Below are 15900 nucleotides of genomic sequence, written 5' to 3' on the forward strand. Positions count from 1 at the left end.
TCCTCCTCACACTCTTCCCCTGCTCCAGCGTGGGGTCCCTCCCACAGGAGACAGTTCTCCACGAACTTCTCCAACGTGGGTTCTTCCCACGGGCTGCAGTTCTTCACGAACTGCTCCAGCATGGGTCCGTTCCACGGGGTGCAGTCCTTCAGGAACAGACTGCTCCAGCGTGGGCCCCCCTCGGGATCGCAAGTCCTGCCAGCAAACCTGCTCCAGCGTGGGCTCCTCTCTCCACGGCTCCACAGGTTCTGCCAGGAGCCTGCTCCAGCATGGGCTTCCCACAGGATCACAGCCTCCTTCAGGCATCCACCTGCTCCAGCGTGGGGTCCTCCACGGGCTGCAGGTGGATATCTGCTCCACCGTGGACCTCCATGGGCTGCAGGGGGACAACCTGCTTCACCATGGTCTTCATCACGGGCTGCAGGGGAATCTCTGCTCCGGCGCCTGGAGCCTCTCCTCCCCCTCCTTCTTCACTGACCTTGGTGTCTGCAGAGTTGTTTCTCTCACATATTCTCACTCCTCTCTTCTCCGGCTGCCCCTTCCTGGTTTTTCAGCCCTTCTTAAATATGTTATCACAGAGGCGCTACCACTGTTGCTGATTAGCTCAGCCTTAGCCAGTGGCAGATCCGTCTTGGAGTCGGCTGGCATTGGCTCTATCAGACATAGGAGAAGCTTCTAGCAGCTTCTCGCAGAAGCCACCCCTGTAGCCCCCCCTGCTACCAGAGCGCTGCCACGCAAACCCAATACATTCCACCCCTCGCCTCTGTGAATCACATATTTACAAATGATCATTAAAATCTACATTCATAATACAATCTTCACAAACTTCACTCACATCAACAAAAAAGAATTACCCACAGCAAAATCAAAATAAAATCATCACAACACCAAACAAAAGTGGACAATTTACACACAATCCACCCCTCGCCCTTTCACCACAATTACAACAACAAAAATTCCCCATGATCATTCTGCACTCTAACATTGTTCAGTCCGTATTTTGCCCATTACCTCTCCCAATTATGTCCTTATCTTGAATTCCTCGAGCCCCACGTTGGGCGCCAAAAAGACTGTCGTGGTTTAAGCCCAGCCGGACTAATCACCACACAGCTTCTCACTCACTCCCCTTCCTCAGCTGGACAGGGGAGAGAAAATATGAGGAAAAGGCTCGTAGGTCGAGATAAGGACATAGGGAGATCACTCACCAATTACCATCATGGGCAAAATAGACTTGACTTGGGGAAATTAGTTTAATTTATTACCAATCAAAATCAGAGTAGGATAATGAGAAGTAAAACCAAATCTTAAAAAGCAACACCTTCCCCCCACCCCTCCCTTCTTCCCGGGCTCAACTTCACTCCTGAACCTCTTCCCCCCCCGAGCGGCGCAGGGGGACGGGGAATGGGGGTTGCGGTCAGTTCATCACACGTTGTTTCTGCCGCTCCTTCCTCCTCACACTCTTCCCCTGCTCCAGCGTGGGGTCCCTCCCACAGGAGACAGTTCTCCACGAACTTCTCCAACGTGGGTTCTTCCCACGGGCTGCAGTTCTTCACGAACTGCTCCAGCATGGGTCCGTTCCACGGGGTGCAGTCCTTCAGGAACAGACTGCTCCAGCGTGGGCCCCCCTCGGGATCGCAAGTCCTGCCAGCAAACCTGCTCCAGCGTGGGCTCCTCTCTCCACGGCTCCACAGGTTCTGCCAGGAGCCTGCTCCAGCATGGGCTTCCCACAGGATCACAGCCTCCTTCAGGCATCCACCTGCTCCAGCGTGGGGTCCTCCACGGGCTGCAGGTGGATATCTGCTCCACCGTGGACCTCCATGGGCTGCAGGGGGACAACCTGCTTCACCATGGTCTTCACCACGGGCTGCAGGGGAATCTCTGCTCCGGCGCCTGGAGCCTCTCCTCCCCCTCCTTCTTCACTGACCTTGGTGTCTGCAGAGTTGTTTCTCTCACATATTCTCACTCCTCTCTTCTCCGGCTGCCCCTTCCTGGTTTTTCAGCCCTTCTTAAATATGTTATCACAGAGGCGCTACCACTGTTGCTGATTAGCTCAGCCTTAGCCAGTGGCAGATCCGTCTTGGAGTCGGCTGGCATTGGCTCTATCAGACATAGGAGAAGCTTCTAGCAGCTTCTCGCAGAAGCCACCCCTGTAGCCCCCCCTGCTACCAGAGCGCTGCCACGCAAACCCAATACACATCTGTTTTTCAAGAACACTTACATAGGAGACCTATCCTTCATTTTTTAATCATATAAACCCTTTTCTGTATTACTTAAGAAATTGTAACCAAAGGAGATATAATATGTATGCACATAAGTGTACGCACATGTGTATTATACATATAATAATATGTGTACGCACATATATAATATGCACGTAATAATGTGCAGAATACTGACCAAGAGAGAAACAAAATAAGCTTTTTCTTCCAAATTTTCACAACAGGTGTGCTAAAAATAATCTATTTGATTTATAAAGAATAAATGAAGTTCAACAGTCTCATATTACGACATTATTTCACAGGTTCCACTGCAAATCCAAAACTTTTTAGTTTTGTTTGTATATCGTATCTTCCATATACATTTGCTCTTTCTAATGCTATCTTGATAATAGGGTTACCTATAGCTAGCTGGCAGCCTAATTCCTATTTTAAGTCCCCTGTCCAGTTCTGCAGAAATTGCTGAAAATCAGCTAATACAAATGTCATTTGCAAGTCCTTTGCCTGTTATCAGATGAGCCCCAACAGTCAATTTCTTCACAGCTTTGAACTTCCCCCTAGCTCTAGATGAATTAACGTGATCCTAGCCATTCAGCCAATACTACTGATTTAATAAGAGATATGCCTGAAGTGGATGATAATCTGGTTTGATTTGGTCTGTATAAATGAAACTAAACCAGACCTAGCCATAGTAAAATCCAGTTTAGAGGTAATCACTGTTAAATTACGCTTTGAGTTACATGGGGGAGGATTGAGTCCATGTTGTGTCCATTTTCAGCAGAGATCCTTCCACACAATGTCACATATCTATACTGAAAATGACTTTCAAACACACTTGCAGGCGAACACTGCAGGCAAATACTACCCTCAGTATGCAGCTCAGCGTCAATCCCACAATAAGCATATGTTTTCATGTTCTAACCTTCATGGCAGTGACTTCAAACTAACACAGTAGGCAACATGAATTTAGTCAATGTCAACAAAACCTCTCTTGCCTTTGGAGTGCAAGAGAAACAAAAGCAGGAGAGAAAGAAATACTGGTTTCCATATTGGAAAACATAATTTCAAGCCCTATCTCTAGGCAAAGGTCTCACCTACTCTGCAATTTCATCTTTATTGCTATTGCAAAATGGAACAAACTGTTGCATGACCCAAAGCAGCCAAAACACGCAGTTTTCTTTCCACATCCCAGTTATCTCACATTCAACATCCCACAAAGAACAGAACCGCATTGTCATCACATTGGGAAATCAACAGACTCCTAGGACAGCTAGAGAGGTGTAGAGAGGGTATAAAATCTGGCATCTAGCTACCTAGAACATTGTATATTAGTCTTGCTATTTTTTAAACCATGCAAGCCAGAAGATGTGAGTCATAACACTCATGTGTCATAACAGTGATTCATAAATAGAAGTGCACACAATGCATTTATATAAACCACAGACAAAGGATCTTCCAGAGAAACAGGAAGACCTTTCCTGAAGCCTGGGCAAAGCATGTCCCTGTGTTAACACACCGAATGAACAACCGGCTCTTGAGTGACTCAGAGAGCAAATACAGGATACCTGGTAACAATCCCCATGCACTAGCAAATGGGGACAAACACTTTCTGTAAATCACAGGTCACATCACTAGAGCCTGTGGTCCAGGCCAAAGCAGAATTTGCCAGACTCCTGCTATATTCTTGCCCTGCTCGTGCACGGCCTTGGGCAAGCTATTGGGCTTCTCAGTTCCACAGCGGCTAAAGGGAGGGCAAAGTTATTTTCTTATTTTAGAAAAGTAGAAGCAGCGCTGAGATACAATGGCACTGGGGTCAACTGAATACGTGCCTTGGGGAGAAGAAGAGTCACGTTATCTGCTTGGGGGTCGGGCCTGGCATGGCCTGTGACCCCGCTGAAAGCAGCGCCCCATCTGCAGCAAAGACCTGGCAGCCCCAGGGGAAGGAGGCCCCGGCCTAAGGGGCATCGAAAGCCCTCGCCTGAGGGAAGGTGAGGGACCGCACCCCCCCCGGCCATCACCCACGCTCCCCCTCCGTTTCCTCAGCCCCCCACACCGACACCCCGCTTCCTCCGGTTCCGGCACTGCGCCGCTCGCCCCCCGCGCACGCCCTCACCCCGGGCGGGAGGGCCCCTTTCCCTCCCCGCGGCCTCGCCGCCCGAGCAGGAGCTCGCCCGGGGGGCTGCGCCCCGGCCGCGGCGGGGGGAGGCCGCCGCATCCCCTCAGAGCGCCGGCCGGCCCCACCACCGCCTCCCGCCCCCGGGCCCAGCGCGGCTCCCTCCGCCCGGGGAAGCCGCAGGGAGCGCCGGCGCTGCCCGCACCCACCTCGAAGAGCTCGGCCGTGGTAGCCATGGCCGCAGGGAGGGCGGCGGGGCTCCTCAGCGGCCCGCCGCCGCCCCGCCGCTGCCGCCCATTGTGTCCCGCCGCCCCGGCAGCAGCAGCAGCCGCCGCGGCGCCGCCTCCGCCCGCCGGAAATGGGCCTGCGCCGGGCGGCCGCCGCCGGGGAGGGGCCGGGAGCTGCGCGCGGTGGCGGCCGCCCCTCCGCAGCGCCCCGGCCGCCCTCAGCGCCGCGCCGCCGCCGCCGCCATGGCCCTGCGGGCGCTGTGGCTCCTCAGGCACGACCCCGGGACCGGCGGCACCGTGCTGTTCTCCAGGTAACGGCGGCGCGCCGGGCCGGGTGCGTGGGGGGGCCGGGAGGGGCGAGGCGGGGACGGGCGCGGGCCCGACGGCCTGGGCAGGCCCGCGGGTCGGGCCGGGCCCAGTGCCCTCAGGGGGCCGGGGCTCGGCGGGGCGGGCCGCGGCGGGGGTTTTCTGGCTGCGCTTCGTGTTGGCTTCTGGCCTCGGTAAGGGGGGAAGGAGGGCGAGAAGGCTGGCAGGTTCGCTTGGGAGGCGCCGGGGTTTTCAGAGCAGCCGGGGCTGCCTCGGGGCCCCGAAAGAAACGCAAAAATGCCGAAATAGTCTGATGGCTCGTAAATCCCTTCGCTCTTCAAAGCGCCGCTGGCCACTGTACACTTCTGAACCCGATTTTGAAAATTTCTGGGTTCAGATAATGTGCTTTTAACTAAATCTGTTGTTTTACAACTTCTGCATTTTGCACATGACTTTCCTTTCCCTGTTCCTCTTTCTGTAAGTTACTGTAAAGGTTTCACCTAGCTCTTCTCTGTCCTTACATGGAAAAGGACAAGGTAGTGGTTATGAAATACTGCCAGATGAACAAAATGGGCAAAGTAGAAAGCATATATTTTGCTTATATTCTCTTTGTATTGTTCTGTAACTGTACAAAAAGTACAGTATTTTCAGGCAAAAATTTTAACTTTCCATTTGATTTTAATTTTTCCATACAAAGACAGTTTTTAAAGTTAGTGAACCAAAGGAGGTCTTTTTATTCAGAACTCATTTAAAGAGTTTTAAGTAAGATTTTGGGCTAGGCAGGCTGCTTTTGTTGGTCTGGCAAAATTTGTTGCCGTTTCTGTGTACTCTCTGTGATTTCAGAGGACTCAATTTCAAAGAATGAGAGGAGAAATAATTGGGGCTAGGAAAAGGAAAAATACTGAGACCTGGATAAAGAGACGTGACAGTCTAATCTGAATTCAGTAAAACTGAAGAGAGAACCTAGGAGGCAAAAAAAAAAAAAGAGCAAGTAGACTATCTTCCATCTTCAGGTGCAGACAGATCGCTACATTGGACATTCCTCTGATTGTTTTAGGATTAGTATTATGGTCCTTGTATTACTTACAAGACTAGAGATGAGGCCTCCCCTCTACAAACACAGAGAAAGAGAAAGCCTTGTCCAAAAAATCTGAGAGTGTAATCACCATGGAGGAAGGGGGGGCTAGTGACAGGGATATGTGAAGTAACTTGTCACACAGTAAGCAGCAGAGACAAGGAATAGCGCTCCTTTGAAAAGGGCAAACTATACTTGATACTTCAAGTGATTTCCAGACTTAGATCTTTCAAGTTCCCAGAGGAAATAATAGGGCTGTGGAAACCCCAAGTTTATCCTCCTAACTGACCTTAAATTCAACAAAGCGCACAGACAATATAAAGAATGCCGGATCACATGGAAACTGTTGGTTTCGGGACTTACGCGCTCAGCTGGAGATACGTGAGCCCTGATCTTTAACCTCAGAGAAGACATCTGGGACATCAAAGCATTCCACTTTTTTTGAGCTGATCATAACTTAATTCAGGCAACAAGTATGGCCTCTCTCTTGAATCACCAAAGCTCATTCATTCCTGGAAACTTTCATCTTTTTAAGTTTTCATCACTTTCTAGAAGGGAATACTGAAAAACTGAGATCTGAAGGGCTAACTAATCATCTAATGACTCAGCTAAAGCTGGGAAGATTCAGTGGGAGGAGAAGATTGTTGTGGCATGGGGACAGCTTCAGCAAATGGAGCAGGCAGATTGGGACATAAGAAAGACAAAACTAGACTGAAATATCTCTTCTTCCTTTGTTTTTAAAACATCGACCAAAACCAAGAGATGCTCACCAAGGTTACATGTAGCCTGTTATCAACAACCTTGCTCTGGAAGTCTTCATAAATTTTCAAGCTGCAAAACCACTCTGTTTCCTTGCTCTTCAAAATAGACACGAGACTGTAGGGAGGCGTTTTACTGTCATCTGTATCCTGTTTACAGATCTTGTAGCTCTGGCTTCTCTCTGCCTATGCTTGCTTTTTCCTTACTGAAAAAAAAAAAAATCTGTAGATGCCCGTTTGAGAATCAAACAAAAAAAGCACAGTCATTGAAAATAAGCCTGAGGAAGTGTAGCTGCCTCCAGCAAGAGACTCTGCTACTCAGTTAAGACAAGATGGTGCAGGTGGGACTTAAAGGCAACAGGATAAGAACCATGCAAGTGTTCAGGAGCAGAAGGGGAACGCTACATATGGAGGTCATAGATAAAACAAAGTACCACATTGCTGAGATTACAAGTTCCATGGCAATTTAAGAAACAGGCTGTCAATGTGTTTTTAAAAAGATGGTATACAAAGGGCAATAAGTTAAGGCATTTATGTATTTGTGCATTTTTTTCTCCCATGTTTGTGTGTAAGCATGGCTCTGAGCACAAACATGCAGCCTGAGAACAGATCTGCTACAAGTTGATTTATAAAGTGATTTAACTAGTTGCCTGGCGAGTAACCTGTGATATGCACTTCGAGGGTCCGTGGATAACTACTAAGAGAATCCACAAAAAAGAATGTAGAAAACCTAGCCTGTTACCAAACTTAACGTAAGAGAGACTCAGGGGAGTCTGTAGTTCCAAAAAAGGATGAAAACCAATGCATTAGTGGAAGTAATATTTTTTCTTTTCTTGGCTATTTATTAAAAGACAGCTCTTCAGTTCCTCTTGATAGATTTAGGTTAGCTTGAGAAGAAATTCATCCCTCTCTCCTTTAAAAAATAATTCTGCCTCAGAAGAAAAAATCCCAGACATAGCATTAAACAGCAAGAATTATTTTTCTCAAATATTATCTCTAGGAAATTTGAAATGAAATATACACATTGATGCAACATAGCAATTTTAAAATCTATAAAACCTTGCATCTCTGTGACATAATTACATGTTAAATATTCAAAAAAAAGAAAAGAAATCATGAAGTCACATATATTACACTTGCAATGTGGAATCCATTTCACTCCCCCCCAAAAACCATGCAGCTCTTGCTGGGAAAATTGGACTTATGTACAATGAAATCTTTTTGTATTTATACTATCGTAAAGATTTTTAGTTAATCTTGTTATTCAATTAAAGCAATTGCTGGAGATCAATTGTGTAAGCTCAGAACAGCAATGAAGAACCTGTATATAAGTAACTTCTGTTATACTGTCTCGTAAATACAGTACTTAGCAGAATAGCAAAGCTGTAGCAGTAGCATACTATATCTAGGCAAAAAGCTGTTGTAGTTGAATTTGATTACGTGGGACATCCGTTTTCTTAAATGTCTGAAGACTTGTCTTCAGTGTGATCTCGCCTCTTAGAAATATTTTGCTGTTGAAGTTTCGCTGCACTGGTGTGAGTCATGCTTGGGTTCATTAGTGTCCTTTAAACATCCTATACCAACAGGAAGGGTAGACAGATGGATTCACGTTTTTTAAAAAAAATTATTGAATGTACTTGCTCAAAGTTTCCAGTAAAAACCCATCTGTTAGAATTAATCCTAATTACTTATGAAATAGTTTTATTGACAATGATTCAGGTTCTGATCTTGTCACAGTTTCTGTCAGGACGCTCCTGGCTTCCACTTCCACAAGGTTACTTTTAGGACCAGGGGGACCTTTGGGAGTTATCTGAATACCTAAGAGAAACCCATCCTTGATTATATCAATATTCCAAAGATTTTTATAATGCTTTTGCATTCTCTGACAGCCAGAAAAGGGATTGTATGGTTCTGCTTCTAGGAACTCTGTTGGTATGATATTTTGTGTGGGAAAAGATGAGTAGCACTAAGACGCTCTTATTTCCATGTCACAGACGTTACCCCACCGTTGAAGTACGTGCTGAGACCTTCAACGGGTCAACACATGTGCCTGTACCATCTGACAGCGCTTTTCTTAAAGCCTTACTTTTTGAACTGAGACTTGTAGATGACCACATTTTTGTGGAGCATCGAGATACTTGTACTCGAATCAATCATTCATCGGTATATTCAGTTCGCACTGAAGGAGGGGATCTCTGGCCTGTGCTTGCATTTCAGAAGAGAGGTCTGATATATGCCTGTCTTCCACTAGTTGAGGAGACCTTGGAGCCACGGCCACCCCTCCTCACCGTTAGTGGGCTCTCGCAAGGACTGGCTCTTTTGCTAGGCATTGTGGACTACATCTCTCCCAGTCAGAAAAATGAAGCTGAGATGAGTGCGAAAATAGGCCAGCTTCGAAATTTGCTTATACAGGCCTGTCCGCTTGGCACCCCCTTGAACACAAACATACGCAGCTTAAACAGCTCGTTTGATGACATTCAGGAAATGCCTACAGATGAAAATCAACCAGCTTGGAGATCCAACACATATAAAGGCAAACCTCAGGTTAATGTCTGTATCACTGAAAAAGTCAAGTGTATGCAGTATGACAAAAGAGATGTTGTGGACATGTGGCAAGTGTACGGAGCTGTAAATTGCAAGGTGAGAGCATTTTACGTGTGCTACTCTGGCCAAAGTATTTCTCATGCAAGCACACAGGGAAAGTAAATACTCGTGCCATTTTACTTTGGTGTGTGATCAGTGAATATCTAATACTGTAATATTTCAGAGTGTGACGAACTATTATGTATTAGACTGATGTGTTAGCAGTGTTTTTTATTTTGATCTTTACTGTTTTTTTCCTGCATGCCTCATGCATTTCTTCAGTAACTATTTATGGGACTTAAATTTCCAGCGGTAGCTACATTGCTTGTATTTTGCCAAATTTTTCTTATTTTAAATGAAATAGGGAGAAATAATTTCATATGGTCTTTGCATATAGAGACTAAGAAATAGTAGTGCTAACACCAAGTTTATTTCCAGCTGTCTAATAAGCAATGTGTTAAATAATGATTAGAAACAGAATTTCTGAATGAGTCTTCTACAAGTGTGAGCATTTTTAATTAATTTGCCTACCAAACAAAAGTTTAATCTTCTATCCTACTTTATTGTATTACAACAACATTTTGAATCCACAAATGTTGTTTGTTTGGCCGACATAAGAACAGTTGATACAAACTTTGGTGAAAGAAACTGGTTGTATCATTATTTTGAGTGGTTATGTATGTGACAATGTTTTTCATTGTTTAATATTAAAAAATGGGGAATATTGACTAAATAGATCAATAGTGATTATAAAATACATGAAAATTTGTGTTTTCTTTAGTTGATGTATTTAACATTCTTTGTCTTGAACTATGCTTAGGAAGCACACTATATTATCACAGTACACTGTATTTGTAACTGCCAGTGTTTTAAGAGGAGAAAGACCTAAAAAAGTGGATCATGGTAATTTAATTATTTGCAAGAGGTGGGATACTCATCTCCGAAGGAAGCCAACCTAAGTACTGCACTTCTGAAGACTGGGTTATTTCCCACCAGCCATGCTGGTAGGGATTATGTGGGTGAACAGCTTCCTGCTCTCAGAGGGACAAGTTTCTAGGTCATCTTGCAGGGTGGATGGCCTTACATAAGAAGAAAGCCCTGGTGTAATCGCGCACTGCTGAGCTGGCACAGGGAGGGACGAGACAATGGATGTGCCGCACATGGTTGCCGTGAGAAAGCTGGCATGGGACCACAGTGGCCATTAATAGCATGCTTGAATCCATTAAGCGGATGTTGTAAAAGTAACTGAATTAATTAGACTATCATCAAGTGCGTTTATGTAACATTCATAATGATGTAGCTATACAGTGAGTCCTTGGCTTGCTTATCTGCTGTTTTCTTGCTAAAGAGTACTCGACAATTAAGAGACATTTAGGTAAGACTGCATCACTAGCCCTACTGTGGGAAAGGCTACAGAAATGGGAAAGGGACTATGTTTTGAAAGCATTTGTCAGTACGAATGTTTGAAGCCAGCTGAAAATTTTTAGTGTGAGATTTTTTTTTTTAAATGCTTGTATGTGATTTTTGAACATCTAATTCTGACTTGAGGATGATATTTTAGAATAACTTCTTGACTTCATTTTTTCAAGTGTGACATAGAGGGATCTGCACCAAACGTAACCCTCAGTTTGAATCTCCCGACTAATGGCCCTCCGCTCCAAGATATCGTGGTTCATCATTGTGTGACTTCTGTAGACCCTGCCATGCTGATGTCCAGTAGTGCCGAGCCACTGGATGATTCTGTGTATAACGGACCTTACAAATTCCCTTTCATTCCTCCTTCAGATTCATTCAACTTGTGTTACTACACTTCCCAGGTAAAAACATCCCTAACCCTCATTATTTTCCTGTCTTCAAATGGGAATAAAAATACCTGTGTTGTTGAACATGTCTGATCGAGTTTCAGTCCGAAACTCATGCTTTTTATATATTATACTGCTTGGAAGGCACTTCAGGGCTTGAGTAGTCTCAGTCATGTTCAGGAGGTGCCAGTACCTTTGACTGCTTGGCATGGCTGCTCTTACTTTAAATGAACCGCTTAGATGCCTGAATTAGACAAAATGAATCCAGGCTGAGATGTCAAGTGCATATACCACAAATCTATGTATTACAAGCACCCTGAAGAGTTTGGCATATACTGTTCAAAACCAGTCAGCAATTAATGGGGTTTTATTTTTTATAGTACTTCAGCAATTAAAACAGTATAGAATTGGTCTTATGATGATGCTGTTAATTTATCTTGAGAATGAATATAGTTTTTTCCAGGTTCCTGTTCCACCAATTTTGGGATGTTATCAACTCATTGAAGAGGGATCACAGTTAAAAATAACAGTTAATTTAAAGCTTCATGAAAGCATAAAGAATTCGTTTGAGTATTGTGAAGCTCGTATACCTTTTTTCAACAGGTAAGAATAAAGAAATCCTAAATAAATTTCTTCCATTTCTCTGTGATCTTCCTGAAATTAGCCTGTCAGGAGTCAATATAACAGATTATGCTCCATCAAAGTACTACCAGTGGACACCAACCTTGCAAATGTTGGGAAGTCCCCTTGAAATTCTTGTAGTTTCCAGTATACAGATTCGTACCAGAATACTTGGTAACGTTCTGAATACTTCTGTTGCGCATCTTGTTTCGCTGTGGTATTTTTTCATGTGAAACCCTGCTGCAATCCTCCAGGTGGATTAAGTCTCGAGATCGCTTCCAACCCAGGGTTACCTGTTCCTTAAGACTGCTAATCCTAGCTACAGATCAGCTTATCAAAAATACAGTTATTTAAAATTAAAACGATAGTTTTCATTTAAGCCTCTCTGACAACTGCCATGACTACGCTGTTGCATAATTATCATGAAAATTTAAAGATGAAATGATACAAAGTTGCTGATGCTGATCATAGTGTTAGTAAAACACTATTGGTGAACTAAAGACAGTAATATATCAACAGCTTTTTTATGATTACTAGGTTGAGACCATGGTGATTTCCTCCTGCTCTGTAATTTCTTTTCAGAAATGAGCAATGTGCTCAGATAGGTGTGATTTGTCTGTATGCCCATAGATAATGTCTTCCAGCATTTTGTTGCTTTCTTTAACAAAACGGGTGTTAACAAACACTGAATGACACTAACTCCAATGGCTTTATTTCTCCTCTGCCATACTGTAGGGGCCCAATCGCTCAGTTAGAGTACAAAGTTAGTTATGGCCAACTGGATTTGTCACGAGAGAAGAGCCTACTGGTTTGGGTCATCGGTAAGCAGTACACCCCTGCGCAGTCTTACTTCCTCCCCCAGTCAGTTTTGTATAGTATAGGCACAGCTGTATAATTTCTTATAGATGCTGTTTCTGGCTTTAGGACAGAAGTTCCCTAAATCTTTGGAAGTTTCTCTGAGTGGAACCGTGTCTTTTGGCACTGCAGGCAAAGAGCACCCAACTGATTATGTTTGCACTGGGACCACTGCTTATGTAAAAGTAAGTCACAGGCTCTGTGAAAAGAGGCCTTAGTAGTAATTTTTTTATTATTTTAAATTGGCTATGAAATTGCATTGATTAAATCACACGTAATTATTAGCCTCTTTGTTCTCAGCATGGAGTTTTCTGTTTTCTTGCTTGCAGGATTTGATGTCCTGTCATTTTGGAGTACGCTTGCACACCAAAAGCATGTAACACAGATTGCCAGTATTTGCGCAGCAAGCATGACAGTATTCATTTGATCATGTTGTCCCTCTCTTCCTATAGCTGTATTTCAGGATCCCGGACTTTACACTTACTGGATGTTACGTAGACCAGCATTCTATTCAGATCTTTGTACCAGGAAAACCCAAGATTACTGCATGTGAGTTGCTAAAAATGTTATTTATTTAACTGAAGCTGCATATTGAAGTTATGAACTGGATGTCAGTGACTAAAATTACATAGCTAAATCTGGACAAAGTTTTCTCTTGGTTTGCTTGGGACATCCCAGAAATTTTGTTCTCTTCTTTGTTTTTTTTTTTTTTTTTTGTGATGCTTAAAGTGTCCTTGGAGTGGGGACTGGCATCTCCCTTTCAGATGAAAGCTCTTATTACTTAGTTACAAAGTTAGCTCTCTCTTGGGCTCCCTCCCCTTAGCCCTGGAATGTTTTACTATGCTCTGCATAATGGCAGAACTTTTAGGGGGGCACAGAATGCCTCTCCATAGTCTGGCCCCTTGTTTAGGCCACTTTTGTCAGAGATGTGATACGTGGATTGACAATACCCAGGTACAGAACTCAGCTCCTGCATGCAAGGTGAGACTGTTGCTGTCAGCGTCATCGCACCAACATCCCTTGGTGGATGTGGCTCTACATTGAATCTGTGGAGCAGAAACCAAATCTGCTTATTCTTGAGTTAACACATGACTGCTTCCAAGTCTGCACCAAAAATGCACTAATTGGGAACACAGTAGGCACTCATTAAATCTGAGCAGTACTGTCTAATGGAAGCATTTTTATTTGTTGCTGTCTTATCTGTTGCAACTTCTGTCAGTCATGTTAGCAGAAGTCTGTAAATGCCTTTTGAAAACTGTGATCTCCACTGTTAATTTTGTGACAGGTCACATTCAGTCCTAAATTGTAATACAAAAAAGCTACATTTTTGTACTGTATGTTTTATATCGAGTATGCAATTTATATTCATTGAACAAAATCCAAGCCATTCACCTGCTTTTGACTTAACCTCTGTTTGAATTTTAAGCTCATGACTGATACATTTGTGAAGGTAATTGAAGCTGAGACTTTAAATGTCTCATTATCAGAAACGATTTTCAAATAATAGTAAGAGTCTTACAGTTTAAAGAGGCCATTATACCTTTTCTGTAAACTAGTAAGGATGGATTAGTAGTTTCTTAACTTGGATGAAGGAATGTCTGATTGTAAGCACCCTGTAATGCTTATTTTTCTTGCCTTTTTTTTTTTTTTTTTTTAGCTCGGGAACTGGTTTCTTCTGATTACTACATCTGGAATTCCAAAGCACCAGCACCTATGGTGTACAAAACGTTATTTGACTAATTTGCTTGTGAATGTTTTTTGTATTTAAACAAAACAGAGAGCTAATGAGAGTGATGTCATGATACAGTGAAAATAAATATTCTCCAGCACTTGTACTTTGTATGTTTGCTTAAAAATTTCTGTTGAGGAAAAACGAAAGAGGTCACTTCTCTTAAAAACATAACTTGGTTTTAAATTGTTTAGTCCTGGATGACAGCTTAGAGAAGACAAGTTGAAATGTACTTGCCATGGCCATTTTTACTTTCCCTTCTAACATTAACTGCTACAAAATTAGTATCTAGTGATACAGATACAGACTGGTACGATTGGGCATGTCTTCCAGGAGGACTCCCAGTTACTTCACTGATTTTATAAACCTGAGAGCTCATGGGACGTGAAAGCTTTCGGCGTCTTGTTCCTGTCCTGAAGTCACAAGAATCTGATTAGACCCCAGATTAACAGGACAGTTAAAAGCAAGAGTTCATTATTTTCACAAGTTGCATACACAATAGATACAAGTCAATAATTTACAAGAATTTTGAGAGGGAGTATGGCATGAGTGGCACTTCTAAAAGTGGAGACGATACAGGAGTCTCTATTGCCTCTGTCAGCAGAAGTGGTGAGTTCCCTTTCATACAAGCCTGTGAACTGCGTTGCTCTGAAAGCTAGCGTTAGTGAGGATCCAGAGGTGTGAACCTGGTTTTTCAAATCGCAAGACTAGCCCTGAGCAGGCAAAACCAGCTATGTTTGCTGGAGCTTCCAAAAATTTCACTGAGTCATTTTCCCTGGAAAAATAGGCGGAAAAGAAAGGACTCAGTTGACAGAGGCAGACCTCTAATTTTGAGAAGAAAATTGGTATCTGCAGGAACACAGGAAATGGACTTTAAGAGAGTTATCAGGAAATGAGCAAATTCTGAAAGGCTGGTGAAAAACCGAGAGAACCTGGAGAGCAGCACAAAAGAAGAGAAGAATGCCATCTAATAACCAAGCATGCCGGCTGCTCCTGCCGTACCTCTTGTTTAACTGTACGCTGTGTGATAAATAAGATTAGTGATTATGTAAGGAGAAAAGTTTTAAGCTATAATTTAAAAAATGCTTAGATTGAGATAGTAATCTAATTGGTTAGTTAAATGTTCTAAAGGGTGGATTAATTCATGTGAAACATGCCGTTCAGCTGAAACTGCTTTGCGAACTTAAAAAACAAAGCTATGCTATGACCCATTTCACCCAGGTGATGTGTCCATTTTGATTAGCAGGCAAAAGGTGAATTAATGAATTTTGCCCAGAATCCAGCCCCTACCTGTTAGAGTTGTCCGCATGCCTGGGCACCACAGTGTGAGTGGGGAGAGTGGGGTCTCTTTGTTGGAAGGGTTTAGATCATGTTCTATATGCTGGGCACCCACCACAGGATTTCAATGTGCAGCGTTTGCTTTCTACCTACCCATGAGAAAGATGGGAGCTGTTCTGCACAGCAGCACCATGGAGGAATGGCTTTTCTTCTTCACAGGTGTTCAAAAAGTAGTCCCTAAGAAATGCTATGAAGCAATGGGACTGTCAAAATTCACAGTGCGTTAGAAGTTGAGACCCCTTGCACTTAATAGCAGGGTGTCCTTCCCAAATCATGT

General features: G+C 43.8%; 2 protein-coding genes across 2 annotated transcripts in view; one reads left to right on the plus strand and one right to left on the minus strand.

The window, feature by feature from the left end:
• EXOC5 (exocyst complex component 5) overlaps positions 1–4590 on the minus strand; it is a 31895-nt gene extending 27305 nt beyond the window's left edge. The window contains exon 1 of the mRNA XM_059819230.1: positions 4539–4590. Within this exon, the coding sequence (XP_059675213.1) occupies positions 4539–4565 (27 nt within the window). The 5' untranslated portion in view covers positions 4566–4590. The remainder of the gene's footprint in view (positions 1–4538) is intronic.
• Positions 4591–4799: 209 nt separating this feature from the next.
• AP5M1 (adaptor related protein complex 5 subunit mu 1) lies at positions 4800–14391 on the plus strand. Its single transcript, XM_059819693.1, has 8 exons — positions 4800–4867; positions 8690–9335; positions 10868–11095; positions 11544–11683; positions 12437–12522; positions 12626–12741; positions 13009–13105; positions 14214–14391. Exons 1-8 carry the CDS (start codon positions 4800–4802, stop codon positions 14294–14296), a joined length of 1464 nt encoding a protein of 487 aa, XP_059675676.1. The 3' UTR covers positions 14297–14391.
• Positions 14392–15900: the final 1509 nt, after the last annotated feature.

The sequence above is a fragment of the Gavia stellata genome, chromosome 7 (assembly GCF_030936135.1).
Source record: "Gavia stellata isolate bGavSte3 chromosome 7, bGavSte3.hap2, whole genome shotgun sequence".
Classification (NCBI taxonomy): domain Eukaryota; kingdom Metazoa; phylum Chordata; class Aves; order Gaviiformes; family Gaviidae; genus Gavia; species Gavia stellata.